The sequence below is a fragment of the Poecilia reticulata genome, linkage group LG19 (assembly GCF_000633615.1).
Source record: "Poecilia reticulata strain Guanapo linkage group LG19, Guppy_female_1.0+MT, whole genome shotgun sequence".
Taxonomy (NCBI): domain Eukaryota; kingdom Metazoa; phylum Chordata; class Actinopteri; order Cyprinodontiformes; family Poeciliidae; genus Poecilia; species Poecilia reticulata.
Genome location: NC_024349.1, coordinates 25,138,746 through 25,164,997, shown reverse-complemented (window position 1 = coordinate 25,164,997; position 26,252 = coordinate 25,138,746). Strand labels below are relative to the sequence as shown.

The 26,252-nt window shown below is 39.7% G+C and overlaps 4 protein-coding genes across 8 annotated transcripts in view; 1 reads left to right on the top strand and 3 right to left on the bottom strand.

Annotated features, from left to right (window-relative positions):
• Nucleotides 1-7,842, bottom strand: part of spata20 (spermatogenesis associated 20) — a 47,211-nt gene extending 39,369 nt beyond the window's left edge. For 2 of the 3 annotated variants that reach the window (XR_001777663.1, XM_008437985.2), the window contains exons 1-9: nucleotides 7,534-7,842; nucleotides 5,909-6,037; nucleotides 5,758-5,822; nucleotides 5,173-5,327; nucleotides 4,939-5,082; nucleotides 3,562-3,763; nucleotides 3,233-3,363; nucleotides 2,009-2,113; nucleotides 726-800 (exon numbers count right to left, since the gene is read on the bottom strand). Coding sequence is in view for 1 of the 3 variants with exons in the window: in XM_008437985.2 (XP_008436207.1) it covers nucleotides 726-800; nucleotides 2,009-2,113; nucleotides 3,233-3,363; nucleotides 3,562-3,763; nucleotides 4,939-5,082; nucleotides 5,173-5,327; nucleotides 5,758-5,822; nucleotides 5,909-6,037; nucleotides 7,534-7,739 (1,212 nt within the window). In the remaining 2 variants the exon portion in view is untranslated. Of the gene's footprint in view, nucleotides 1-725; nucleotides 801-2,008; nucleotides 2,114-3,232; nucleotides 3,364-3,561; nucleotides 3,764-4,938; nucleotides 5,083-5,172; nucleotides 5,328-5,757; nucleotides 5,823-5,908; nucleotides 6,038-7,378; nucleotides 7,464-7,533 lie in introns of those variants that run through there. The other variant, XR_001777664.1, reaches the window with a different exon arrangement.
• Nucleotides 7,843-8,055: 213 nt separating this feature from the next.
• On the bottom strand, nucleotides 8,056-12,016 carry LOC103482067 (PI-PLC X domain-containing protein 1-like). Of its 2 annotated transcripts, XM_008437983.2 has the most exons (7): nucleotides 10,950-12,016; nucleotides 10,744-10,868; nucleotides 9,892-10,016; nucleotides 9,681-9,812; nucleotides 9,356-9,523; nucleotides 9,088-9,271; nucleotides 8,056-8,969 (listed from the first exon to the last, which is right to left on the bottom strand). In XM_008437983.2, exons 2-7 carry the CDS (start codon nucleotides 10,817-10,819, stop codon nucleotides 8,728-8,730), a joined length of 927 nt encoding a protein of 308 aa, XP_008436205.1. In that variant the 5' UTR covers nucleotides 10,820-10,868; nucleotides 10,950-12,016; the 3' UTR covers nucleotides 8,056-8,727. The 2 variants fall into 2 exon arrangements, with proteins under 2 accessions (XP_008436205.1, XP_008436206.1); XM_008437984.2 differs by lacking the exon at nucleotides 10,950-12,016 and having other exon boundaries at nucleotides 8,057-8,969; nucleotides 9,892-10,521; nucleotides 10,744-10,836.
• Nucleotides 12,017-17,180: 5,164 nt separating this feature from the next.
• Nucleotides 17,181-22,601, top strand: LOC103482066 (ankyrin repeat and SOCS box protein 12-like). The gene is made up of 3 exons (XM_008437982.2): nucleotides 17,181-17,283; nucleotides 19,759-20,517; nucleotides 22,432-22,601. The coding sequence occupies exons 2-3, from the start codon at nucleotides 19,764-19,766 to the stop codon at nucleotides 22,581-22,583; spliced, it is 906 nt and encodes a 301-aa protein (XP_008436204.1). The 5' UTR covers nucleotides 17,181-17,283; nucleotides 19,759-19,763; the 3' UTR covers nucleotides 22,584-22,601.
• Nucleotides 22,602-24,507: 1,906 nt separating this feature from the next.
• Nucleotides 24,508-26,252, bottom strand: part of slc39a11 (solute carrier family 39, member 11) — a 152,717-nt gene continuing 150,972 nt past the window's right edge. For both annotated transcript variants that reach the window (XM_008437980.1, XM_008437981.1), the window contains exons 8-10: nucleotides 25,856-25,954; nucleotides 25,613-25,771; nucleotides 24,508-25,005 (exon numbers count right to left, since the gene is read on the bottom strand). In XM_008437980.1, coding sequence (XP_008436202.1) covers nucleotides 24,927-25,005; nucleotides 25,613-25,771; nucleotides 25,856-25,954 — 337 coding nt within the window. In that variant the 3' untranslated portion in view covers nucleotides 24,508-24,926. The remainder of the gene's footprint in view (nucleotides 25,006-25,612; nucleotides 25,772-25,855; nucleotides 25,955-26,252) is intronic.

Below are 26,252 nucleotides of genomic sequence, written 5' to 3'. Positions count from 1 at the left end.
TTTTTCTTCCAATGTTACCTTGAGATTATCCAGCATATTTTGTTTACCTAGTGGGTGACTTGTCAATGTCACAGGACTTGATTTTAATTAGTACTTGGGGCCTTTTACAAAGCCCCAAACTAATTTTCAAAATTTATTAGTACCACTTCCTGATGGTCTCTCACATAAAATCCCAGAAGAAAATGATTTGCAGTTGTATTTGGAAATGTTCAAGGGGTGAGAATACTTCTCGACATCTTATGTCTGACCGCCGAAGAAACAATGGTCTTAATCTAAGCCTAAGAAAGCACCAACATTACTGCCATATAAAGACCTACAAAGCCATGTAAGCTCTCTGGTTGTAATGTAATGTAAGAGTTGGCAGAACTCAGGGACTCTCTGCCTCCCTAAAGGAAGAGACACAGCAAGTCGCACAAAAAAGTGGAGAGAGTCTACAGAAAATTACCCTGGGCATGGTACTTCATTAGAATATAATTACTTCATAAATCTCAGAAAATTCAACAATAACAGTATGGTTTTAATTGTATGCTCTGTTCACTACTGTCCCCTCATTAATCAAAGAGGAGAAAGGTTGAACTGTACAGGAGAGCGAGGCTTTAACAGGATTTGTCAGCAATGTTCCACCCAGGGCCCCAAGGGACGTACGAACATACTAGCAGTACTCAGGAGCAACTAAGACAGTTTTCACACAGAAGACAGCAGCAGGCGAGCTGTCGATGATTCACCTTGTCACTCAGGTCCCTGGAGACGTACAGCAGTATGTCCTTAGCCACGTCTGCGTAGAACTGCTCACCTGATACCTGGAAAAGAATGGAAAACACCTGCATGAGGGCTATGATTCAACCGGAGTTCGACCCCTAACGGCATCGCCTTGTGATTCATCAACAGGATGTTCCCAGCAGAATCTTACAAGAGCGCTCAGGCTACTTGTATATCATCATTAAACACAGCAAGTACATCTGGCTGTATTTCAGCTTGTGTCTGTTGGTCTTTGTTATTTAGTTTGAGTCTACACACCAAAAAATAAACGGGTCAGTGCACCAGACTCTGAGGAAGATACCACAAACTCTGAGACTCAGATTCAACTAGTTTTTACCCAATCCTAAACAAAACACAGCAAAACCCCATCAATTGTGAAATGGTAAACGCTCACCCAAGTCTCACACTCGGGGTTTCTGTCTGGCTCATTAAAGAGCCAGTGAGTAACTTCTTTACCGTCCTCAACATTCTGTCTGCTGTAGTTCACTGACCATTTTTAGGATCCACCTTTTCTCTAGATCTGTGGTGATTGTCACACAAAGACACTGTTGGGAAGAAGGTCTAGCAGAGACTGTTGTTCCTACTGCAACGAAAAAAGTACCTTGGTACAGTGTACTGTAAGGTACGGTGTATGACACTGCCATCCTGGACACAAATCGTTTGGGTTTTTACATTCAGGTCAACGCTGCAGAGATTTTGCAAATGATGCTCGATAGCAGGGGTGGGCAATCCTGGTCCTCAGGGGCCGGTGTCCTGCAACTCTTAGATGACTCCTTGGCCCAAGTCACCTGGATCCAGTAGCTGAATCACCTCCTCAGTGCAGTCAAGTTCTCCAGAGTCCTGCTAATGACTTCATTATTTGACTCAGGTGTGTTGAAGTAGAGACACATCTAAAAGTTGCAGGAGACCGGCCCTCCAGGCCTGGAGTTGCCCAACCCTGCTATCGAGCATCATTTGCAAAATCAAGAAAGTTTCATCTCCCATGTTGCTTCTCTGACGAACACAATTGATACCTTACAGAAAGAGTAGGCAGCTACTTTACTGCAAAACAGAAATACACATACAGGCACTTTTCCATAATATATGTTGTGCAAAATATGAGTGTAAGTACATTTACTTTGTTTTTATCTCTTCTAATGAAGTTTACATTTAATGTCTATAAAGTGTGAGCATGTGAAACTGAAGTCAAAATCCTTGTTTGTATGCACAGACTTGGCCAATAAGGCTGATTCTGAAGAGAAACCCAAACCTGAAAAGCGGATATGTAAGCCACAGCCAGCTGAGCCTGGTCATACAGCATCTTCTCAAAGTGAGGAACGTGCCACGAAGAGTCTGTGGAGTAACGATGAAAACCCTGGAAAAACAGCCGCAGAATGAGGTCCTTTCCAGGAAAACCATTAGAAAAGACATACAGCAAACACCAGTGCTGCATGACTAAGAAAATGAGGCTCTAACTGTCTCACTGGGCTTTTAACGACTAATATTTATCTCACCACAAAACACACCGAGAAGAAGGGGAATTAAAGTTAAAAAAAACAACAAAAAAACATCTACAGTAAACTCTTGGTTGGAGAACCGCAGCACAGAGTGGCATCTTGGGGTCACTGAATCCCCATAACTTTTAGAAGTTAGGTCTCCCTAAATGTTCTACTATCAAAGTTGTGAACATGGAGTTTGCTGAACTCAACTGAGACTTTTAACTGGAGCTGTGTGCTCTGGTCAGATTGAGAGGGTTTTATAGGATTACAAGAAAATGTAGTAAATTGGGGCTGTGCACAGTACTCAAATAAAGGTAGGATTTTCTTCTAAACCTTTTGACACAAAACAATGTGGCTGCAATTTTTTAAAAAATTCTATTTTAAGGCTTTTTACACATATTTACTAGATGTACACAAAACAAATCCAAGTAAGGAAGGACATGCAAATGGTTGAGTTTCCAAAGGTAGTTAATCTTTTTTTTTTTTTAGCAGTTGGCATAAATAAACTTAACTGACATTAATTGTGCGGTTTTCTGATTGGATGGATGAACCTGGTAATCAGGTTCCAACTGAACTAAATGATTAGGTTGTATTGAAATGACTTTAATTTGTTTGAGGTTAAATTAGACCCAAAATGCGTTCATATACAACTGGATAGGAATTGGATCAGTTTGTAATGTACAGTGCCTTGAGGTGGCATTTCTTATGAATCTGTGATTGAAAAAAAAACTGAATTCTGCTCACAACTAAAATATCCCATTCATTACATAACAGCATAAAACACACTTTTACCATTTGGTCCTTAGCAAATTTTACCACAGAGTTAATTTGCTCTTTCTTATATCCAGCCTGCTGTCTGATACTGCAATAACCAGATAGTTAGGCTTTACAGCAATAACATGACTGATTTTATACAGAAGACACAATATTAGCTTGATAAATTTGCAAACATTTATGCATGAATAGTTTCCTACGTTCCCAGCATGGATACGAACCTGTGCAATGTGGTCGTGGATGCCTCCCAGTGCCATCATTCGGAGTGTGTGCAAGGCCATCTGGAGGGCCTCGACACCCTCTGAGGTGGAGCAATTCATGGACCAATAAGACATGAGGAACATCAGATTCACTGTAGAGGGACAGAAAGACCAGCTCACATGAGTTCTCATCCAGCTGGTGTACATCTGTGAAGCCAATCTGAACTATGGTGCAAACAGAACAGAGCATGGGAAGAGCTGCCATTTCCTTTAGCCATTTATGCTAAACCATCAAGACAAATGGAAACCAGAGAGTTGCAGATGAGCACTCTGGCTCCAGGTGAGTCTACCTGGAGAGGGGAACTTGGGAGCGTCTTTAAAGCCTCCGTACTCTTCCTCATAGGAGTGGACCAGCTGCTGAAAGCAGCGGTTAGCAACGTCTGGGGCCAAGGGAGGGCTTTCTCCTGGGTTCGCAGTGATGGTTGTGCCTTTCTTTAGAGCGTCGATTATCTTCTCACCACTGGACTCTAAAGTCGCTCGGTTGTTCTGCCACTGCAGAGAGGAAGCCACTTTTCAGAGTCTTTAAATTAACACATTGCAACGTGACGTCACACGTGCAAGATCCTGCCCCCAGCTCCCTGCTGGAGGGCAATAACAATGACTGCAATTGGTTTTAACTGTCAAATTGTCAACATAATGCGCTAAATCTTAAATGTGAGCGTGACGTATCAAAGAAAAAGGGATGCAGTGCTTAGCTACTAATTGCCAAAACTATGACATCTAGGTAAGGTTCAAGAGCATCACATTTCACATGTTAGAAAAATGTTCTAATTTTTTAAAAATACAGCGATGGTGCGGGAAGTAGGCCAGTTACGCTAGCTTGACTTTGACAACCTTAACATGTAGATGTGCTGCAGAATTTGGTGTGTTCCAGTTCAGTTAAAGGGAACCCACACACACTCTGTCAGATCATTAGTACAGCAGGTGTTCTGTTCTTTGTGTGGGAAATGTTTGTGTTTTTTGGTGTTTAATCCTGATACATTAGTGGAGCTGTTGTCAGCTGCCACAGCAACGAGTCTGTGTGTAGCATAGCTGCCACAGACAGTAAGGAAAAGAGAAGAATAAGAGTGGTTAGGTTATTCTTCAACGGTTTTTCAGCGTTATTTTCCTTTTGTTGTGGCGCACATCACTGAATTAATAACACCTTCATATCCAGGTTTCATTTTGCTAATGGAACTGTTGTACCGCAGCAACGCAGCTATAGATGGCATGTAAAAGAGTAGTCTTTTTGCCCTCCAGCGTTGTGCGCATGCACAAAATATCTGGATGCAAACAATGACAAGCAACATGTCTACAAATAGCGAAGCACCGATTGTCTTCTGGCCCATCACCAATCTTTAAAGAGCCTGACCTGTTGATTCTGACTTTAGCTGATATTGATTTTCTTTTTCTGAAAAGTCGCTGGATATAGAGACAAAGTTGCTAAGTTGGCAGCAATTGAGTGACTATTGTTAACTGTGACTTGGTGGGCTGGTCTGCCTGCTCACAGCAGAGCAAAAGGGGACAGCGGCAGATTTTCAGACATTTGCAGAGGCAGATAAGACCCGTTTGTCATACAAGTGTGGCCTGTTCTCCCAAAATTCAGGAAATAGGACCAATCTATTGGTGCACGGCTAATATTTAAGTCACTTCTTAATATGTTCGGTTTAATTATCTAGTGTTTCTACCTGTTCAATGATTCTCATCAGAACTGTCTTGAAGCCTGGTCTTCTTCCTTGGTCCCTCGGGGGGAAGTAAGTACCTCCGATAAAAGGTCGAAGGTCGGGAGTTAACCACACACTCATGGGCCAGCCTCCACCCCCACTTGTTGCCTGGCAAGAAAATAAATGAATAAAACAACCAAATGCAGGACAAAAAACAGCCTTTGTTGAGAAAAAAAGTCTAACAAGAAACACACAAACCTGCACAAAGGTCATGTAGACCTTGTCCACGTCGGGTCTCTCTTCTCTGTCCAGTTTGATGCAGACAAAGTTGTCACTGAGGATTTTTCCAATCTCCTCATCTTTGAAAGACTCCCTCTCCATAACGTGACACCAATGGCACGTTGAATAGCCCACTGGTGGTTGGAGACGATCATAGAGAATCATTAGGCATAACTTTAGCAAATAGAGTGCTGAGAAGAGGCATTTTGTCACTTCAATGTAAATCTTTTGATAAGTGGTGTGAAGGTTATATATTGTCTTAATCTTACAAAATCAGAGCCTGTTAGCTACTTTGAATAATTAATTGACAGAATTTTACTGTTCAGTTTGATAACTGGAATGTTTGTATTTATGATTAAATTGAAATCAATTGAAATTTGTTGTGAATTGGCACTATCCAGATGAAATTGAATTGAATTAAAGTCTCAATATTATTCCATGAATGATCCCAACTGATAAATTTTTTTTTTCTTTTGAGATTATCCGATCTGAGCTGACTGAAATAAAATAAATCCAATCATCTGGGTTTAAGTAATAATAATAATGTTGACTTGAACATCTTACCTGATAAGAAGATGGGTTTGTCTTCCTTTTTTGCCTTTTCAAACGCCTCATGTCCCCATGGATACCTGCAAAAACAGTCAAAACAAACAAAATCACATTTCAACATACAAATTTATTAAGATGAATAACTGTCAGGTTTAAAAGGCCTCACCAGTCGACGGGGTTGTGTGCATGTTGTAACAGGTATGGCGACCGCTCATTGGCCAACCGGTTTGTGTGTTTGGGATGCGGTGATGGTGGATTGCTACTCCCTGATGCCATGCTCAGGAACACAGACGGACTGAAGGCACAGCAACAATACAGCCACTACAACAACTAGTAGTTTTGTCTTTATTTCAATAAACAAACTTGGTGCTACTGTGTATTACTTTGACATGTATAAGCGGAAAATGTAAAGCGGACACACTGTTAACTGGGGTTACTATCAGGGCTGCAGCCAACTGAATTGCAAACGGTGCTTAATGGGAGACATCTTTTACAGTTTGAGTTTTGGCTTAATCACTGCTCTCACTGTGTGAGATTTCAAATTTGCCATTTGCTCTAAAACTGGCAAATGGCCATTTTTAGAGCTAATTTAGTAATTGATTACTAAATTAGTTGACAATTATTGCAATAATCAATTAATCAAGATGAATTAGATTAATCGATTCAGCCTTAAGCTATACATTCATTCTAGAATTGTGCCGCTCAATGAGACAGTCAGAGCCTTCAGTCAGAGGCCTTTTCAGTTTTGTTGCCAGACCGACTGCTGCAGCAGTGGGTACAAATTAAATTTATTTAAATTTATACACCTATGTTGGCTGCAACAGCTGCCTTCAAGTGTTTGCGATAATTGGCAATGATACTTTTAAATTGCATTGAGGAATTTTGGATCAATTTTATTGCAGAACGGTTTTTAAGCAGGCACATTTGAGAAAGAGGGCTTCCTGGAGCGCTTTACATCACTTTGTAACCCTAGTGCGCTTAAAAAATCTCATGACTGGACATTGTTTTTTTTTATAATTTTTTCCTAGCATGTTAAATTCATGGTTTTCCCAATTTAAACAATTCGTCCAGTACCTGAAACAAAGCTCCACACCACTCCACTACCACCACGTTTCTACAGAATGTATAATCTAATAAAGCAATTATATTCACAGTGCGTTAACAGCTATAGGTGTCGATATGAGCTAAATCATATCAAGATAAAACCCATTTCACATTTGCGCAGTACTAGGTAAGCGAACTATCTATCGAACTCCATTTAATTGTTTTACAGTTTAATATAACTGGGCTTGCATATGTATATTCCTCCTCGTGTAAGTATGAGCGTACACCTTACGACAGATTAAGTCTATTCCCTCCTGTCGGCCGAAATATTTACATTACAAAATAAATGAATATACGAATTTCTGACACGCGAACCGCACCGGCATAGCTAATTCTCAGTGTTAGCGAAGACACGTCTGGACGTTCTCATGGTAACCAGTAACAAAAGCTAACGCGTGCTACTGAAGATAAGTGCTGTAACATTTTTATCTATGCCGAATTTAAGGAAAGGGTCTTTTAACTTGAATTAATTGTCTTTGTTCAGCAGTGTACTCCTCTTGACAAAAGCTAATGTTTTGGTCATGTTAAATACCTGTTTTCGACATGGAATTTCAAGTATCGCTAACTCTCCACTGTTATGATTCCACAAGGAACAAAATGACAATGACGCACTGTAAAATATCGAGCGCTCCTTCCTCTCATTATCAGTTGACAGGAAGGTTATTTAATTACTCTGAGCTCGCCTACCTGAGGTAGCTGGCCGACACCGACTGTGGTTGTTGGAGTAGCTGTGACCTGCCTCTCAGTGAATGGGGAATGTCTTCGAAACCCCTCGTGGGACCAGCTGAGCTCCGCCGCGGACCGTCAGCTGCCAGAAAGGACGCAGCCGCGGAGCGTGCGGTCCCCGCACGAGTGTCTCTAAACGCCGACCAACGCCATGCCTGTCTCAACATCCTAATCCACTAAGTGCATTACTTTAGCGCGCTAGCGTTAGCTGCTTTATTGACATACAACAGCCTACACTCCCATGCATGGGAGACACTCTCTTGCTGCATTCTCCTCATTCGACACAAGATAGCGCTCCAGGCCAAAAAAATTAAGTTCACACGAAGCATTGAACTTGGTTTCAGAGTTTTCAAAGTTTGGCAAAGTAGACAGAAAGATTAGAAGTTTTTAAAAATATTTCAATTTCCATTACATTGCCTAGCTTGTTTTTTTCCTCTCGTTCTTCCTTCTCCTTCCGTCCATTCTTTGTGTCTGTCCTTTCTTTTTCTTCCCTTGTCCTTCCATCTGTCATGCTTTTATGTACTAATATCCCCACCTTGTGCCATTTCTTCCCTTCCTTCTGTCCGTCCTCTTAAAACTCTTTTCTGCCCATTTCCTCTTTCTTCCTTATGTCCTATTTCTATTCCTTTCTCGTATCATTTCTTTGTTTTTCTTTCATTCCCTGTGGCTTTTCTTCCTTCTGTGTGTCTTTTCTTTATGCCTTTCCTTTTTTGCTTACTGCCTCACTTTCTTCTCTCTCTCATTTCTTCCGAGTCACACCTCACTGTGTTCCTTCCATCTTTGCTTCTCTTCCTCCATTTCTCTCCTTCCTTTTTACTGGTGTCACATTCAAGCTGTAGAAATGTCAACAAATCTCATGTAAACTGTTTGTATTGAAAATAAATGTTTTTAATTTTCTCAGAACTGACAAATATTTTAAAAAGGAAATAGAATCAGGATAATTATGGAAATTACATGAAAATTGCGCATAAACCTTGTTAAACTTAAATTTTGCTTTCTGAGGCCAATTTACTTAAAGGTTTGCTGCATTTATGTTGCTCAAGAATAGAAACAAAATGCGTAGGAACAAGTAAAGCATCAAGTGACTTTTTAAGTCTTCTTGATAAATATAAAAATCAATCTTTAACAAAAATAAACAAAGAGGTAGACACGTTTTCATCGTCCTTTCGCCCGTTTCAAGTTGAGCTTCACAATCGTTGCGACGAAATCATCTCGAGTCACCACGTCTGAGGCGACGATGTTCATTGGCGTCTTGTCGTATTGCTGGTTCACCCACCGCAGCAACTTTGGCAGACCCCTTCGCACAACGTTGGTGAAGTTGTCACAAATGCGAAGGATGTACCTGAGGATTCTGGTGTCATGTGGTAGGGTTGGATTCAAGCCACAGACAAAGAAATCTGGACAGAAAGGGTCACAGATGTATTCCGAGGCACGGAACGCAGCGTAAAGACACAAGTTGTTGTCACCAAAAGGGAACTAAGCCAACAAATGGTTGTAGAAACGAGGAATACTCACACGTGAAGGATTTCTCCTTTTCCAAAGCCTGACAGAGTTTGGTTGTAATTACGCCACGGTCCATGCTGTTGCCATAGTAATAAATTATTTTTCTCCATAACACAGGCTGTATAAATTGTATGTTGTCGTATGAGACTATTATGTTTTTGCCTTGACTCCAGCAGCTCTTCAGGGTAGGAGAGTTCTGTGGTGACACATTATTGTTGTCCCTTAAAAAGGAATACTTTTGAGAGATTTATAACCAAAAGATGGTCAGCAAAAACATTACCGTCCTCAGGAGGAGTTTGTTTCCAAACAGATTTTTCATGAAGGTGATGAGGTGGTTGTGAAGTTGTTCGGAGATTTTTTTGTCGAACCCCTCAAAGTGGGATAAAGATAGGATGATGATTTCTTTAGGATGACTCTCTGCCCACATGTTTATTTCCCTGAGTACAGTCTGAAATTAGGAGTTTGGGGAAGGGAATACACAGCCACACTCAATTAAATGTTCTTATATTTAACACAATGAGCTAACAAACCCCCAAGAAACATCAATGACTTGTCAAGGTTTTACACTTTGGTCCACGGTTACCCTTCAGAGATTTAATGTTTACCTCAACATCAGTTTTGGTGTACAGGCCATGGTGAAAGAAAAGCCTGGTGGGATTTGTGTCATTTGGCTTGCGGGCAATCCTAAGGTCAAAGTAGCGAGCTCCGGCATTCAGCTGCTCAGTTATGCACACCTCCTGTGATTAAAAGACCTGGCAATTCAAACCCCTTTTCCATCTCTCTCAGAAATACATTTGCTGTTAAAACGCTCCTTACCTGCGTGGCTGCCCAAGTGTGGATAATTTTACGCAGGCAGTAGATTCTGCTAAACCTCCTCAGTCTCTCAGGCTCGATGATTCTAGAGTCGATGTCCAGGTCATAACTCATCGAGTCATGGCTTCCTAGGGATGACAAAAGAAAGATCATGGAGAAAACCACTTCTCTGGGTTATAGTTATCTACAAATTACCACTCGTATTCAAATGTGGTTTTCTAAAATGTTGAATTTACTATAGCTTGGGGGGAAAACTCACTGGATATTTCTGGTTCTACTTGATGTAAAAAAAAAATGTAAAAAAAAAATCACAGAACACCAATGTTTTTTTTTTTTTACAAGATAAGTTAATTTCCCAATAACTTTCTCGGAAACTCCAGAAAACAAACTTTGTTTTTGGTAAATCATGAACTGATTGGTGTGGTGTAGCGTGTTAAACCTGATTCCATTTCTCAAATGCACACAACAGCAATAGAGGATTTATGAGTGTAATTGCACTCATTGAATAGTTGCACTTGGGGGTCGTGCAAAATCCCCAAGGGATCACAAATAGACCTCTGGTTACACTTTGGACACCCCTACTCCAACAGAGACCATCTCTCTCCATTAACGTTGACCCGCTTCATTGACCCGCTGTTGAAAAGTAACAAAACACGAAAAAGTTCAAGGCTTGTGAGTATTTTGGCAAAGTGATGGAGACTGTTTACAAGATTAATTCAATTGATTTCCATTTTTAAGGCACTGTAAACTTCTAGAGCGGGGCTACTCTAGCTTAGATTCTGGTAAAGAAAACAAAACTACATTCTTTCATCATGATTACGTTCTTTGCACCGTGACAGAACCGGAGTTTCCGACCTGGTATGGCCAGTTTAAACAGAGGGATGGTGTGAAGCTCAGCTGGCAGCTGCGACATCCAATCAGCGTAGCTCATGGTTTTTCCTCTTTTAGTATCAAACGACCCAAATTTGACTCCTAATCTCCTGAAAACAGAAAAATCCAAGAGTAAACCTCACCTGTTCAAGCTCATGAACATAAATGGGAATGTTCCAGGTAGTACTCACCCTGCTGAAGTCGACCTCTTCTTCTCCTGTATTCCGTCAGGTCTGACAGGGCACCTGCTACTTACTATGCATGAGTAGCTGAATTGTTACTGTTGTCTGACCATTGTGGGAGGAGAGAAGCAGTTGTTTCTCCTGTTTGGTGTTCAGGTTTTTCTGATTTCCTGTGTAACTTCCTCATAGTCATTACTACCTATCCTGCCCAAACACACACAGAACAAGTCTTTCAGCTTTCAAACTTAAACTCTGCCACTATAGCAGCTCCTTGTTACATCATATTTTATCTGGACCCAGCTTTAGTGTCTAAACACAAATGAGGGATTTTTTAAAACTCATAAGCTGAAAGGAACTACTTGGAATTACAGCCCTACAAGTTGGATGTTTAAAAAAATTCCTTGATTATCAGGCGACCAGCTCCAGAAATTCTAATGACATATTTGTGTGTGGCAGACCGGTTGAGCCACAACCAAAGCTCCGCCCCCCCATCATGCTGTCACAGGCAGCTGACCAAACCCTGCTCAGTCTGGGCAGATTTCTTTTTTGTACTCATGCAAAAAGTAGTACAACAGATGAAACATTTTTTAGAGTGATGTACAGTGACAGTTTTTCACCACATGTATTTTACACATAGGTCAAAGGTTCTGGTCAAACCGAGTATAAGCAAATATTTCCCAAACTTAGATTTTTATTCCTAACCTACAAGAAAGACCATTTGTCATTTTGTGCAGCAGGCCTCCAACATTTTAAGGTGCTGCATGCAGCGTACTGCCCTCTAGTGACCGAAAACATCGTCTGCCTTAAACACTGTACGATACTGACAGAGCACTGACACACAAACTGGGCCGCTGTTATTCAGGTAAGACGCCTTCTGCCCTTTCAATCACTTTTTTTGAGGCAAAATTTTCAAGAAAAGCACATATTTCTTTCGCAAAATGAGCAACCAGGACAACAAGCTACAGAGAGAAGTCCCATTACTCAGAGCAGAGACAGAACGATGGTTCCCTCTGAGGAGGGGGTCAGTCTAGCCCACTCTCTCACCGGGGAATCCTGGGATGCATTTAGTCTTCAGTCCTGCTGGGAACACGTCCCAGACTCACTAGAGTACCTCCTGAAGATGCATAATGCAGAAAAAAATGCTTTTAAAATTCATAATTGAAGCAAAAACGTACAGAGTTACACAAAGGTTAACCACTTATTACATGGGTGCAGCATTGCCTAACTTTAAAGCAGAGATGTCCTGGAATGTGGGCCTTTATGAGCATTTGCATGTTGTAATTTCATGAACATGTCATGCTGAAATGCAGTTTAATGTCACGTAAGGATAAAGAAATTAATAAAAAAAGGAAAAAGTTCTACATGTTTCTGAGTGTACCTGAAACATGCCGAGTAGATGTTTTGACGTGTAAAGTATCTGTAAATTACAGAGAAAATTTACAAAGATAAAGATATTTAATTCTTCTTAATTATGCACAAAATATTTGGGACTCAGGAAATTATTGGCTCAAATTTTAACTGGATGCCTGATAGGTTATCAACATACGAGAAACAGAAAAATAATGGCTTTTCTTTGACCTTGTTCAGTATTAAAGTATTTTGATACCATCAAAATACATTGATACCCAGTGGTGGGAAGTAACGAAGTACAAATACGTCGTTACTGTACTTAAGTACAGTTTTCRTGTATCTGTACTTTACTTAAGTAGATTTAATAATGGGTACTTTCTACTTTTACTCCACTACATTTTACAGTAAGTATCTGTACTTTCTACTTCACTACATTTCTACAAACTGTCTCGTTACTCGTTACATCCAAGTCTCGTTGCGCTTTTTGTCCGTTAAAATGTGGAGTTCAGGGATTTAAGGTGGCGCCGTAAAATCCGAGCAATAACGTGATTTACGTGTCTGTTGTCACCCATCGGCTCCACCTTTACTCGCACGCGGAGCTCCAGACATGCGCAGTGGTTTCCTCTGAGCGGGAGAAGATGTCTGTCTAATCGATAATAGCTGCAGAAATCATAATATATGGCGACATGTAAAATCAGCAGCGCTTCGCTTTCACAGACGGTGGGACTTCGTCCAACTTTTAGCGTCACTTGGAAGGAAAGCTTAAAKAAAGGTAAGATCTGTGGACGTGATGCTAGCAAAGCTAGCTGTACAGAGACACATGTTGCATCTGCGATGAAAAACAGTTGTCACTCATGCGCTGAATTACTGTGTGGAGATGTTAACTGAGGTGTTGCATATATGGGACAACGCTGGTACCAAAGTGCAATATAATAATATGACATTCAACGATCCGATTCTTCTGGACGGATCTTGACCAAGTCCTATAGGACTGAAGCCTCAGTGAGAGCCGTTCTTTATTCTTGTAATGCTCTGCGTACACTGCAGTAGCTATTTTATTTCATGAAAATATCTTTATATTTAATTGGTGAATAAATAAAACAAGAACGTAAGAACGCACAGCATGCTCATTGCTCTTTGTTTTCGTCACCTGTCATGGTGGCAGACGTTGCAGCAGGAGGGAGGATGAGAACAGTCACGGTGCTCCTCCTGCTTGGTTACTTCTTGCTTATTGGGCCTTGGACAGTGTTCATAGTTGAGCGTTGTTAATTGCTATGTTTAATGGTGCAGACAATTATTATTTCTTGACATTGGCAATATGGGCAACTGCACAGGGCGTTATTTTTTTAGTGATGGCAGGAGACCTCTGTGTATTGTGGCACAGAGATGAAARCAAAACAGAATGAAGAAGAGTTTGAATTGTCACTGGTTAAATTTATTTCAGCTCTAACTATTTAATATCTAGGTGTTTTTATGGGAAAGTGAATCTTTCAGATCAATTTGAGAAGCAATTTTGATAGGTGCACTAAATGTTATTGTCATGTAGCGCGGGGTGCTGGTTTTGATTTGGTCTTGGGTTCGGTGGTCTAGACTACAACTCTGCTACGAGGCTCCTTGGTTCCATGTCCTCCTCTGCCAGTTGGATTTCTTTCTAAATAAATGTGTGGCAAAAAAAGTGAGGTTCATGCTATGTTAGGACAGGAGACAAAATGTTTCCATCCCTGAAATTATGATGCATAGAATCACATATCTAAGTCTAAACTATGTTACAGAATAAACAATAAAAACATGCTTTATCTGTGGCATATGATCGGGACACTTAATGATATTAGTGATTAGGCAATTCATTCAGCAAGTACTTTTATTTTTAATACTTAAGTATTTTTAAAAACCAGTACTTTTTTACTTTAACTTAAGTAAAATGTTAATGTGGTACTTTGACTTTTACTTAAGTACATTTTTGTCTGTGTATTTGTACTTTTACTTAAGTAAATTTTTTGAGTACTTTCTCCACCACTGTTGATACCTCACAGTTTAAATCTACGTAAACCTACTCAGGGTCAGGTAGACAGAAGTGATGAACTGCTCTGGTAGAGCAATCTGTTGCAGAAAAAGTCATTACTGCTCTAAAAGTGTTTCTTACATCAAATGTTTTTAGTTCAGAGTTTAGGATTATCTGGCACCAGGTGGTGAAGAGAAGAGAGAGTTGGGTGTCTTGGCGGTAGATTGAAATGTTACACTGTGGTGAATTTGAACAGAAGCTGAACGGATTAAGAAGCTGCGACCTGACATGTAAAGACAGGATTAGTAACACCTGTTGGGCACCTGAGAAGTAAGTATAATCTGAGGGAAGGGCTGCAGAGTACCTGAGGGTACTGTAGGGTCAATTGTCCGTAAAATGATATGGTGTTTGACTCGGGGAGGTAGTGACGAAAAATAACAATACAGGAATCTTTCGAGGCCCTGTAATTGGAATGAGTACACTTTAAATCCTTTAACGAGGATCCATTGGAGGGCAAATCTGGTGCCAGCAGCCGCTGTAATTCCAGCTCCAATAGCGTATCTTAAAGTTGCTGCAGTTAAAAAGCTCGTAGTTGGATCTCGGGATCGAGCTGAYGGTCYRCCRCGAGGCRAGCCACCGTCTGTCCCAGCCCCTGCCTCTCGGCGCCCCCTCGATGCTCTTAGCTGAGTGTCTTGCCGGGGCTCGAAGCGTTTACTTTGAAAAAATTTGAGTGTTCAAAGCAGGTCCCCCGTCGCCTGAATACCACAGCTAGGAATAGTGAAATAGGACCCCGGTTTTATTTTGTGGGTTTTCTTCTCTCTGAACTGGGTGGGGAATTCACTCTTTGAGACTGTGGGCAACATGATTAAGAGGGACGGCCGGGGGCATTCGTATTGCGCCGCTAGAGGTGAAATTCTTGGACCGGCGCAAGACGGACGAAAGCGTAAACCTGACAGTTTCTTGATTTTTTCTTGAAGACAGGGTAACAGACGGAGTGGTGCTGTAGAGGGCACTGGGTTATCCTCCACCTTCCTAAGGTCACGACCCCTCCTGTCCATCAGTGTTGAGTTTGCTGCTCCATAACTTCCTGTTTTTTGAAGCGTTAGTCTATCAAGTAATCAAAGAAACTGAATGACACTTTGTTTGAAAACACAGGAAAAACAACAGCAAATGTACTAAAGTATTAAGGTCTGTTCATAACCTTGTCTGCACTACTATTAATATGCATTATAGTTTTAGAACTATTGGTATGTAATGGCGTTCTCAATTTAACAAGTTATTTTTTAAGCTCATCTCTGTATTAATCATGACGTAAATGACAAAATTCAAAGTCTATAAATCAAAGAAATGTGTTCTTTATTCACGGTTCATGAGGTGTAAACACTAAATACATATATTGTGTCCCTTCTATTTTTGACAGTCTCTCTGGATAAATTTATTATTTTTTTATTTGCAGTAAGACAGGGTAACATTAGCCAAAGAAATTAAGGTATAAAACACCTTAATTGAGAGGTTAAGATGTAGAGGTTCAGACCTCTACATCTTAGATTTAGTACCTCTACTTAATTTGGAAGTTACCAACCTTCCAAACTTTTGGAGGTTGCCAAGTACTTTGGTAACTTCTTTGGTTTGTTATTTTGTGCAAAAGCAGTATATGAGACTAGATATTTGTGTCAAGCAGACGTGCATGTGGTGGCAGAGGAAGACATCCAGCTTTAAGAGATCAGAAGGTCTTCTGATTAGAGTTGGACCTGCTTGGACATGTCACCTGCTTCCTATCTAGCCACACTGTAAATAAACCACCTACAAGACAGCTTAACTTTCTGCTGTTATTGCAGTATTTCTTAATCTGAAGCAATGGCTCTCAATTAGAAAATGGTAGATCGGAGAATGAGGTTACCAGTGGAGGAGTTCTCTTTCTGTCTTGCTCATTAGTGATTGTAGGATAGAGGAGGGCAATAGGTAATCAAAAACTGAAGATTAGTCTTCCCTACATTCAGATTTAAGAGGACAGTCTCACACCTGTCAATACCTTTTGTTGACCAGGTATTAGTGTATTTAATCAGAACTTAATGCCCTCACACTAAGTGAGCAAGATCTGAATACTTTAGCATGAAACAAGATTGCTGACTATGTCTGAAGACATTTGAATAAAGTTCAAGGATAAAAGGGAAGGAAACTATCCTTTGGTGACCCTGTACATGTTAAAATGGTGTCAGTTTGTTGTTTCCAACATACTGAGGTCATAATGAAGAGCAGCCTAAAATCTAAGAAAAGTTTAAACTACTTCCTTGACTAAAATATGTGGTTTTAATTTTGTCAATCACTAGGAAAACATAAACCCAACAGAGCTAGCCATGCTTTCACAGCGAGTAGAAATATTGTGTAGCTTAAGAAATGATGCATCATCAACACCCATCCAGTAGGAAAACATGTAGATGGTCCAGAGAAGTGATCACTTCCCTAGTCTTCCTATAACATTTCATTGTATGGAGAGTCATTGCTAAAAGTCTCAAGTTTGGAATATTGCTAGATATGCTAGTTGGAAACAGGATGTTTCTTGATATAAATAAAGCTTGACTGACTCCATAAGGGGCCTGAAGTCTTATTTGAATATTTGAGTTGAACCAAAACCCTTATTTGAATTCGTCTTAACTTCTAACAAGCCATCTCGTTGGTAATTACTATGAGTGGGCTATATTTCTACAAAGAAATTAGGAGAGGTGAGGATAATAAGATAATAAGTAAATAAAGTAACTATATGTGTATTTATTTGTATATTTTGTTCTTCCATTAATCGATTATTGCTTTGAATCTAACTTTCTTTAATAGAACTTTACTGTGAAAACAGAGGGGTTCTGAGAAACCCAAGAATTTGATTTTTGCGTCTAATGAACACCAGAGGGCAGCAAAGATACTGAACAGCAGCCTAACAAGGAAGCGGAATAATGAAGAAGAAGAAGAAGGGGGAAACATTGTGACACATCAAAGGTAGTATAAATATAAATAGACTCATAATGTAAACAAGTTATTTTAGGCAAGAGCAGTTTAACGTTTTTGTGTTTTTCTACATTTAAGTTGAGGTATCAATACGCTGTTTTTGCAGACAGCGTGTTCGAGACAATCCACATATTTTTGACGATACAGAGCAACACATGACTATCAGTGACATTTCAGAGGTTTCGATTTGATTAATAAAGACTTTAAATAATGGGATATGGTTCGGCTTACATATAGCTCACCAGAACTTTACCGAATATTTCGTAATTTACAATATTTCCGTCGGCAGAATTCATCAACTACGAAAGCAGCAACCCAGAAATAAATACTTGCATTCAACTGTGTGCTGCATTTATCATGCCGAATTATTTGGAAGATCTTGAAGATTAATACGGAAACATTGGTTGACGTTTACCTTTAACGCACAGAAGCGTTTCAGGTGTTACGCATAAAATGATAAAGATTTTCGCTGAAATTTTGCTCGGACTGGACTCTATAGGGGTTAAGGTTTTCGCATTTTGTCACGTTGAAACCTTCAACTGTCCTGTATTTTATTGAGCTTTTGTGCGAGTACCAAGAAGTGCATAATTATGAAGTAAAATTAAAACACATTTAAAAACAACGTCTGATAAGTGTGGCCTGCTTATATTTTGAGCACCACTGAGCCAATCCAGTCTTAAGTCATTTGCATCTTTTAATAGGTTTTCTTCCAGGATAGTCCTTGAACTACTTCCATCCAACTTCTCTCCCCAATTGTTAGAAACAAATTCCCACAGCATTTTTTTTGCTGCTACCTTCTGTCAGGGGAATGCTGTGTTCAGGATTATAACCCTGCTTTAAACCTCTCAAATTCTTTCTCCCCGACCTGTCTGCTGTGTTCCTTCGTCGGCCTTGTTGCTGTTTTTAATGTTCTTCATCAAATAATTGAGAGCTTCACAGAACAACTAGATTTATACTGAGATTAAATTATGCAATGACTGACAGAGTTTAGGGGTATTAAACCCGATTTTCATTTGTAAAAAAAAGAAAGAAAAAAAAAGTGAAAACCATGAGTCATTATTCCTCTACTTCATAATTATGCACTTAGATGTTTATCACACATAATTCTAGTAGAGAAAATTGGAGTTTGTTGCTGGAATGTAACATGGTTAAAATGTATGAATATTTTAGCAAGCCGCTGTATGGAAAGGGTCGGTTGATTTTGAATGTCAATAAAGTCCGTAGGTAGACGCTAAAGACTCCTTTAGCTTCAAATTCTGAACAAAGACGGACTGTTTCCCTCAGACTGGAATTGACTTAGAGGTGGATTGTAGTCATGTGGGTCATGTGAAACTTGACATGAAAACTTGTGCATCTTTTTTTTCCAAGAAAACAGAATTATGTTTATTTAACTGGATTTGTTTTAGTGTCTGATAAAAACTACACCCAAAGGGAGGCTAAAGCCAAATTTAACTGCTTGTAAGATGAACTTTGTTAGACATTTGCAAACTGCCTTTATGTTGAAAATAACTGTGAAGTTTGTACAAGCCCATTCACACTGCTGGTTATGTGAAGTGCTTCAAAAATAAAAAGTTTATTGGAAAAAAAAATCAAGCATTTGATTACAATGGCAATGATGCAGACATTCAAAGAAGTGAAATCCATAATGAGACCCATCTAAGAACACCGTTAGCTGTCTGTTATATTGTTCAAACAGCTAGTATACCCAAATATCCATTAATAAGCACAGTGGAAACCATCTCGGTTTTACAACAATCTTATCTCTGTTTTTAGATGTACAGCCAATCAGTACAAAGTAAAGTTAACGGAATGGCTGCTTTGCAGGGAAAAGGCTCAGAATTTAAATGGGGCCCATCAGCAAACAGAAGGAGACGTTGTGAACGGTCACGTTGATTTACTTTGCTGTTTTACAATTGTAGTCTATATAGGGTTGTAGTTTGGCAATGGTGGCAGAGGAAGTGAACGAAGCCACACATGGCCACTCTTCCAAATACTGAGCAATTCAAGCCGGAGCAAGAGGAATGCTTAAGACATTTTACTGCTAACAAAGATGTTCTCTGGCTCAACACTTTTCTCTTCACAGTAGGGGATGATTGTTTACAACGTACTCAATTTTCGGTAAGCTTCACGGTGTAGCTGGTGCATTACATATGTCACGGTCAAACGTGAGCGATTGGGTAAAATCAGATCCGGTCATTTCAAACTTCAACAGAGTACATGCCTCCGGCAAGCAATCAATTCTCTATAGCCGAGGGTCCAGACCATCTGCATGAAGCCACGCATAAAACAAGGGACCAGGCTAATACGTTTTCTCTCAAAATGGTTGCTATGGAAACTTGGTGACAGCTAAAAGATGCCACTCTTTGTCGCAGTGGAGATTTCCAACCGCTGCGCCCTAAAGTCAGCCTCTTGTCCTTCCAAATTGGGACTTTTGTTGTTTTCTGACTTCACCATTTTTTCCACCAGGTTCTATGTTCCAGCTCAGGAGAACTGAGGAAGAAGAATACAGCGACGAAATCTCCAAGCTCAGGCTGGTGGCGTCACAAAACAATGACCGACTCCTCGACAAAATGCTCTGCCAGGAAATTTACAAGAAAGTCATCAACTGCAAAGGGGGATGGGGCATCGCAGGTACTCCCCTCCATGCTGCCGTGTCTAAAGGCCACCTCAGCTGCCTGAAGGTTCTGCTGGCCCACGGCGCTTTTGTAGACACCATAGACGTCAAAGCCCAAACGCCTCTTTTCAACGCAGTTCGTGGAAGACACCTGGACTGTGTCCTCGTCCTCCTTGCAGCAGGTGCCAACCCCAACGGAAGCAAATCCAACAACAGCTCCCCGGTCATCACCGCTGCCAAGAATGGCGACGTGGAGATCCTCAGGCAGCTGCTGGCTCACGGCGCCAATGCGAACACTTGTTCTAAGTTCCGGTTGTGGCCCTTCTACGAAAGTGTGACCAGAGGACCGCTCTGCCTGTCTGCGGTTAACAGACACATAGAGTGCTTTAGGCTGCTGCTCCTTCACGGGGCCGACCCGAATTACAACTGCACAGACGTGACCATCCACAGCATCCATCACAGAACGATGCTGGAGATGTGCCTGAGGTACGGCTGCGGCGTGGAGTACATCCAGATGCTGATAGACTTCGGCGCAAACGTCTACCTCCCCAAGCTGATCATCGAGAGGTTCATGAATCAACCAGCAGTGGAGCTGCTCCTGAGTGAGAGAGGTATGCAAAACCCACTCAGTGTAACCAAGTTATAGTGCCTTGTCAAAGTAGTCATATCCCTTTTTCATTTTATCACAGCCAAAAATCTTATTGGTATTTTACCTGATAGACTAACACAGAATTGTGCATCGTCCTGAAGTAGAAGGAAAATTCTCATAAATTGTATGTAAATATTTATTGTCCTAAAATTCAAGTGTAGCAGCAGCAAGTCGAACACATGCTGGAGGATGTAGCTTCACACAAAAAATATATGGAAATAGCAATAAGAAACAAATGTACAAAGATATTTGTCTCTTGTAGAAATGTACAAGAACCAAATATTCTTTATATATTTATAAAATACACGTGCAATATATCAAAATATATAAGTTATGCATAACAATTTTAGTAACACAATAGCATTTAGAAATAGCTAAAAGAGTTTTTGGATAGTTTGAAGTAAAAGAAAAATCCCACCACTATATTTTACACATCAATTGCATTTAATTCAATTGACTCCAGTAACACTACTATAAAGAGGTGGGACCAAGTCACTGTGCTGCAAGTCTCAAGTAGGTCTCAAGTCTGTATCGTCAAGTCTCAAGTCAAGACAGGCAAAAGTTGAGTCAAGTCTCAAGTCCTTTCGAGTCGTCTTTTTGTTGTTGTTTATTTAACAATGTTCCAATTATGCTAAATGTAATTAATAGACCATGTGTTCTTTTTAAAATCAAACATGCAATGCACTCATTGCAAATAAAGCGCACTGGTTTTGAATTTGGATGTGATGGTAAAATAAATCTGTCAGTCCAAGTGGGGTTAAATCTACAGCTAATTCCACATCTCGGTATTGATAAAAACATGTTGCCTGAATCAAACTTGCCAGAATCACTAACCAAAACACAAAATAATGTGCTGCATTACCATCCAGAAACACTCAGAGTTGCTAACACAACGTTAGCTAGTCAGTTGTCTCAGTAAAAGAAAAGTACCGCTTTCTGTCCTTTGTGCAACTTCAAATGCCGAACAGTTGGAAGTTGCATCTCCATCTGAGATCCTGGTCTTGCAGGTTTTGCATGTTTCACTCCGTTTTTAGTTGGATATTTCATGATTGATAAAATATCCAACTAACATATTACTCACATATGCTCCTGTGAGTAAAAGAATTTACTCACAGGAGCAAATCTGCTTGGAGCGTTTTTTCTTCTGTCGTCCCCCCCCCCTCCGTTATTTTTTAAATCCTGTTAATTTGATTGGTTGTGCTGCAGCTACGCACACATACATACGGAGTGTGGAAAAACAGAGGGACGGTCTGTGCATGTCAATACTGAATGAGCAGAATGAATTAATGGGGCCACTTTATAAATAATGTGTTTTAAACTTTTGACTTAAGTGAAATATCAAATCTTTTCAAGTAAATAGCTTCAAGTCAAGTCCCAAGTCAATAGTGTGAAAGTTAGTCAAGTCCGAGTCTTTGAGCACTTTTCAAGTCTCAAGTCTTGATTTTAATGACTCGAGTCCAAGTCATATATATATATATATATATATATATATATATATATATACACACACACACAGAAACACACTTGTATTAGGAACGATTCACCTGCTGTGGCCTAAACACACCAGTCTCTCAGCTGAATTGCGCGCCCACTTGTGCGTATTAAAACGTTTGTGAATCCAACAACTGCCACACAAACAGATTGGCTTTCGTGGAATTGCAAGCATTTCAGCCAAAGTTTTGAAATCAGGGAACATTTCTCCAAATAAAGTGATCAGAAATCAGCGGTGCCCTCTGAACGAGGGATACCTGATCCCCGCAGGACTGGTTTTGCCTCCGTAACTCTTCAACGCATCGTCAAATAGTGAGATTCATCCTCTAATGGCAGATTCCTTCATTAAGACACGCCTTTTTGTTTCTTCTTTTTCCATCTTCAGGAACTCCGAAAGCCTTGACCTGGCATTGCCGACTTGCTGTGCGTAGACACCTGAATAGCATCAACAAGAGCCACTGCATCAACGAGCTGGACATGCCAACCAGCCTGAAAAACTTCCTGCAGTATAAAACAGTCCCTGTCCATGTTCAGTAAAGAAGAAAGTGTGCATTATTTTATCATGTCTTTATTTCAGTTTAACAGCGAGTCTTTGCATAACATGTCTTAAAACGGCTTCTGTCTCTTCATGGGCTGCTCTGTTCAAAATGTTAGAAAAAAGATTTCATCTTCTGATTTCTTAAAGATGTGGCTACTTAGAAGTTGCTGACTCAGTTTTGTACTGGAGCATTTCAATAAATAAGAATATGATTGGAAGGGTTATTCATGTCAGAAATGTATTCCAAAAAGAAGCTATTATAGAATTAGAAAATTCATTCAAGAATTTCTGGGAGATTCAGTGAGTGAACTGTGGCTTGAGTCAACGCATCAAGAAACACTTTGCACATGGACTACAAACGTCTGATTACTCGTGTCACATCACTTCTGAACCAGAGACAACAGAAACTTCTTACCTGGCTGTGGAGAAAATCAACTGGACTGGACTGTTGCTCTATGACACAAAGTCGTCTTTTCAGATGGAAGTAAATTCTGCATTTCACCTGGAAATCAATGTTCCAGTGTTTGGAAGAAGAGTGGAGAAGAACGTAATCCATGTTCCCTGGAGTCGAGTGTGATGTTTCCACAAACTTTAATCTCAGACAATAACATCCTTCAACCACGTCAACAAAAAAAAGTCATTGAAGCTGGTAGCTCCCAGGTGTCCACATGCATTACGTCAGCATTCCGAGAATAAACTTCAAACTATTAGATTTTTTTCTTTTAGTGCCCCTAAACAAACTCTAAAAATGACTGACGAAGAAAATCGCTTGGTCGCTTTGTGCTTTATACATTTTCAACTTCTGAAGTTGGCCACTAGATGGCAATAGATGATGCTGCATTTGAAAGAAGAAAAATCAAAGATGATCCCTGCTGCATAAAAGATATATGTAATAAGCATAAAATTATCGTATCCTCTAGTACAGTAGCATACCTTCACAGATTTCATATTGCGAGTTATATTATCTTATGCAGTTTTGATTTAGAGCGCATTTACCGAGTCATGTTGCCAAAAATTATGCATTTCATAATCAGATGCAGTACTGACCATCTCTATTTTGGTTCATCTATAGGTCAGTCAGAGAAGAAACACAGAAAATGCTCAATTTATTCAAAGTTTTCTTAAAGATGAGCTTTCATTAAAAGTAAAAGCACCAGTCAAACAAACAAAATATAGCGCCCTCTGGTAACGGGAAAGTAAAACTTAATAGTTTCCCCTTTATATCGTTATCACTACCACTTGAAAGTTTTTTGTTTTGATAGATTTTCAGTGAATATCTCACGCTGCTATATGTTAATCCCCAATAAAATAAACTACAAAACTTTTGTTAGCAGAGTTTTAATATTTATGAAATTGAATGAAGGCTTCTACCCGTACTGACAGGATGAAAATGCTGCCACCAGATGGCAGCATTTTCATTGAAGGAAACCTCAGTAGTCTGGATATTTTTTAAACTTCACCCAAAATATCAATTTTTTGCCTATTGTATTTTGAAGTAAAGCTTCCATTCCTACTTTGGCTCATGACAATTGTTTTGTTTAATAAACTATAATTAGCTCTTCTATTATCTATTTTGTCTGATTACACCATTTTCAAATGAAATCAAATGTTAGAACCTTATGATTACTTTGAGTTGCCCTTTTTGCCAAATATCTCTCAACTCTTAATTATATTCATTGACTAGTTTTACTTTTACTAGAGTAAAAATATGTTAAAGTAGCGCTACTCTTACTTAAACACATTCCTTTTTTTTATTTTTATTTTTTACCACTTTTGTTTAAAGCAAATCATGTTAAGAAATTCCAAATGGGGTAGCAGGTGTGATTCCCTGATCGACCAGTAGATGGCAGGAGACTTACGCTGCCCTGCAAAAAGCCCCAGCAAAACCACCTGAGCCATTTCACTCCATTGTGTTACAACAGATGAGGGAGGCACATATAAATTATAATATATGAAGAAGGCAAGAAAAACCAGATTCAGTATATTTAAGTTAATAGTATGATGTAACCTTATTAAACCCCATAATGCCATGTTCAAATGAAAAAAGACAAAAGAATAGTTTTTAAGCTGTCATATTAAAGATATTTTCTTCTGAAAAAACATCAGCAAACAAAACCTTCACCAGCACTTGAATCACAAAACCTTCCTGTCTTATTCAACTGTAAGAATCTCATAGAAAACATTTCAGTTCAAGTACAGCAATCATTGCATGGAAAAGTTTGCTCACAGTTCAACTTCAAGTAGCGGAAATTAGACTCAACAACTGGTTCCCTTCTTTAAAACTGAGGCCAGCTGTGCTTCTCTGAGCCTTGGTTTATTTCTTTTCGGTCGCCGTGGCGACCTCAGCCCAGCCCCACGTCTAGTGACATCATCACGACAAATCCCAGAATGGAGGTCCACGAAGCCAGTCTGCCGTTACCGCTGGTGGCACCAAAAGACAAGAGATAACAGCAGAGGACAGGTAGGTAAATGACTCATAGGAAAAAAAAAACACATTTCAGAAATTTGGAGATTAATCTAAAAAATGTTCAGGAAAAAAAGGAAATTTCTGAATTACAAAAATTTAAAATTTCGACATTTGGAGATTTTCTGAGAAATTTCCATGTCTTCTGAGCAAATTTATGAGATTAATCTCAAAATTTCAGTTTTCTTTTCCTTGCAAATTTTCAAATTTTGGAGAACAGAAATTTCCCAGTTTTTTCTAGAAAATTTCTGAGATTTATCTTAAAACTTCAGATTTTTTTTCCTAGCAAATTTCTAACTTTTGGTGCTCAGAAATTTCCTTGTTTTCTTTACAAAATTTCTGAGCTCAATCTCATAACTTCTGAGTTTTTTTCTTGCACATTTTCGACTTTTGGAACTCAGAAATGTCTTCATTTTTTCGAGAAAATTTCTGACATTGATCTAAAAATTTCTGAGTTCTCTGGTGGAAATATGCTCCTGTCTTTATCTACAACGGTCCTGATACGCCGTCGTACATTAGCACTCCAGCCTTCTCTCCGAACGTCAGCCATATTTTTCCACTAACCTGACTTGAGCCTCAGGAATGATGTCGTCCACGACGACGTAGACCATCGCTCCGGCAGCAAATGCCAACGCGTATGGCAGCAGAGGTTCCGCGAAGACGACGGCGGCGGCGCCCAGCAGGCCGGCGATGGGTTCTACCATTCCACTGAGTTGACCGTACCTGGTGGAGAAAGTGACGTCATGATGGAGGCCAGAACTTTTACAGAGCGGTGCTACAAACCAGCAGATGAGAAGGTTTGCCTACCAGAAGGCCTTCCACGTTGATACCCCAGAGCCCCTCAGAGGAAGGCTCACCGCCAAGCCTTCTGGGAAATTCTGGATGCCAATCCCAATAGCCAGATTTCTGAAGGAGAGCAAATCCATCAATAATCAATAATTGATTAAAAAATATATAAGCAAGCGACATCCTGTCAAATGTCTTAATTTATTTTGAAAAAAAAGAAAAAAACCATGAAAAAATAAAAAATTTAATAGGAGAATTTGTAGTTTATTATGAAACACAACCTCAAAATTCATTATGGCTACCTCACAATTATAAAACTTAGAGATAGCTGAAGTTAAAAAGACCATCTTGTTACAGATTCTTGAAAAAATATTCACACCTGTTGAACTTTGTTTACATTACAAGTTGAACCAAATAT

Coding starts and splice junctions, on each gene's coding strand:
- LOC103482067 (XM_008437983.2), bottom strand. CDS start 10,819: ATGAGCTACGCTGATTGGATGTCGCAGCTGCCAGCTGAGCTTCACACC. Junction 9,813..9,891: donor ACACTTGGGCAGCCACGCAG/GTAAGGAGCGTT, acceptor TTTTAATCACAG/GAGGTGTGCATAACTGAGCA. Junction 8,970..9,087: donor AAAGGAGAAATCCTTCACGT/GTGAGTATTCCT, acceptor CTTTCTGTCCAG/ATTTCTTTGTCTGTGGCTTG.
- LOC103482066 (XM_008437982.2), top strand. CDS start 19,764: ATGTTCCAGCTCAGGAGAACTGAGGAAGAAGAATACAGCGACGAAATC. Junction 20,518..22,431: donor GCTGCTCCTGAGTGAGAGAG/GTATGCAAAACC, acceptor TTCCATCTTCAG/GAACTCCGAAAGCCTTGACC.